The sequence below is a fragment of the Anneissia japonica genome, unplaced genomic scaffold (genome assembly GCF_011630105.1).
Source record: "Anneissia japonica isolate Jap-2015-1 unplaced genomic scaffold, ASM1163010v1 scaffold279305_len2367_cov213, whole genome shotgun sequence".
Taxonomy (NCBI): Eukaryota; Metazoa; Echinodermata; class Crinoidea; order Comatulida; family Comatulidae; genus Anneissia; species Anneissia japonica.
The window spans coordinates 1-2,367 of NW_022703504.1; the positions used below are offsets into that span (position 1 = coordinate 1).

Consider the following 2,367-nt stretch of genomic DNA (forward strand, 5'->3'; position numbering starts at 1 on the left):
GTGCCCCCCCCCCCCCCCATGCACTCCCTAGATATATCACTGACATGAGGTAATTAAAGCACTATGCTTTAGATTTTTGATCCCAAGAATGTAGACTAAAGTGCATACAGGATTTCTTTCTACAAACTTGGCCACATTCTTTAAATCAGTAACTGAAGTAGGGCAGCTAAATAGAAGTTGGAGAAGGGCCTGTGAATTTGAGTCCCAGTTGGCACAAGACAAACAGAGGACCAGTTGTCAGGGAGAAATTCCTCCATGTTCCATATATCTAGCCACATCCACTGTCTCTATTAATTACTAACCAATGAATTAAATACTCATTGACAACAGTGAACAGTTTAAAACTGCAGAATAATTTTCTTTTTTCAAGAAAAAATTATGTTAAGAATCGCTCACCAAATTTCCTGCAAAAACACAGGTGAAGTAAATGATAGCAACTCTAACACTTCCAGCGATGCCCTCGATTGGACGCAGGACAATCCACTGTGCAATCTCAACTAGCAGCAGGTGGATTATTCCATTATGATAGAAGACTGGCAGGAAAAATCTCCACCACTGATTTGGATGCCATGAATAAAATGGAGCTTCTGAAAAGAGTAAGGACACATGGGTAGTTTTACGCTACAAGGCTTATGCCCTGTACAGCCTATCAAATTTTATTTGAAAAAAACATGTGACATGCCTAAATATGGTCATGATGACATCACATCATGACCATATATAGGCACATCATGACTATATATGGGCATACAACAGTTTTTTGTCAAATAAAATATGATAATCTGGACAGAAGTTTAGGAGTTGAGATGTTTTCAGTCATGGTTCAAATCCTGTGATGTCACAGGATTTGAACCTAGGACTCTGGAATTGAAAGGCAAGCACCTTAACCAAATTACATCACCTCTACAAATGGTAGACTGACAAAGTTGATTTTCTGATAAGAAAAACATGTATATAGATATATTACAATATTTTTTATCATAATACATATTTTTTTTTTTTTAATAAAAATGTAATGTTCCTATTACTTATCAAATTTAACACCTTTCTATTACAGTTTGGATATGAAGACAGATTGATAGGCAGAAGATAATTGACTGATGATTGGATTTCAAGTATCAAAACCTTTACCTGAGTTTGCTTTTACTCCAATTTCCATTTTACACACATCTTCCAAGCAATTAATCTAATGAATCAAGCAAAACCGTATGTCAATAGAATATTATATTTTAGGTTAAACCAACAACAATAACCAATCATTTTTTTTATTATGACTTTAAATGAGTATTAATTAAGGGCCTTGAGGAATAAATAATAACAAAATAAATGAATAACATCAAAAAAAGAACATAGACCTATAACAAAAATGTACACTTTATGAAAATTGTAATTTTTTAAAAAGAATATGGAAACAAAGCTCTCTACAATCTAGAAATTTCACCCAGAATGGGTGTCCCAATGAATAAATTTACACTACATACAAATATGTATAATATGTACACACTTTAACCTTTGTTACAATTCAAAAACATGCATGGTTCTTTGACAATGGTATAATAACAGTTATAGTTACCTGTCTACAGTGTTCATAGTCATGCTGATGGAAAGTTCCATGAATAATAGTGCAGTGTTCATGACTGAGCATTTCACATCTTCCAGCTAGTCCCACACAGCAAGGCCTAATATTTTGTGCCACAGAGTTGAGGCCAGATGACCTTGCACCACACGCTGGTAAGCTCCACACCCCGACACCTAGTAAATCAGACAAATCAATGGTGAGGATAGTGGACTATGAGCGAGATATATTTCTGAAAAAAACCAACTCAAACCTCCTAATTAGTAGCGGTGCCAGCAAAGAGGCAGATGGGTGCTTAATTCAACACCCCAGCGGACATTCCAAGCACTCCCTTGTCAGCATAACTTGCCAGAAAAAAAATTGTATAACTAAATCTGTTAAAAAAACAGGCAATCAAGGGACAGGTTAGGGTGTTCCCTTATCTATTTTGGAAATCAAATACACTGGAAACTCCAGAGTTTGGTTGCTGCTGGGAGGGGCAGGGAAGGGAAGAGAGCATGAGTGCCTCTTTTTCTTCCCCTGGAATTGCCACTGGACCCATACCATATGTAAACTGCCTGCATTCTGCCTCTGTAGTAGTACCAGCAGTATTTCTCACTGCTACCTCACAACATCCAAGTGGTCCTTGTGGATCATATTCTTGTTTAGCAAATTCAATTCGAAGCACATGATCTTCACGCATACATGGTGAATACATAGCCCCAATCCCTGTAACCAAATAAAAATATGCCTGCTAGAGCCCATGGACTACCTAAATTACATAAAGATTTTGATAATATTCCACCCCTAAG

At 36.7% G+C, this 2,367-nt stretch overlaps 1 protein-coding gene across 1 annotated transcript; it reads right to left on the bottom strand.

Annotated features, from left to right (window-relative positions):
* Positions 1–396: 396 nt before the first annotated feature.
* Positions 397–2,273, bottom strand: LOC117104477 (inactive rhomboid protein 2-like; the record flags this gene model as incomplete). The annotated part of the gene is made up of 4 exons (XM_033245328.1): positions 2,120–2,273; positions 1,574–1,752; positions 1,132–1,186; positions 397–587 (listed from the first exon to the last, which is right to left on the bottom strand). Coding segments are annotated over exons 1-4 (579 nt in total), but the record flags the coding sequence as incomplete, so codon positions are not given.
* Positions 2,274–2,367: the final 94 nt, after the last annotated feature.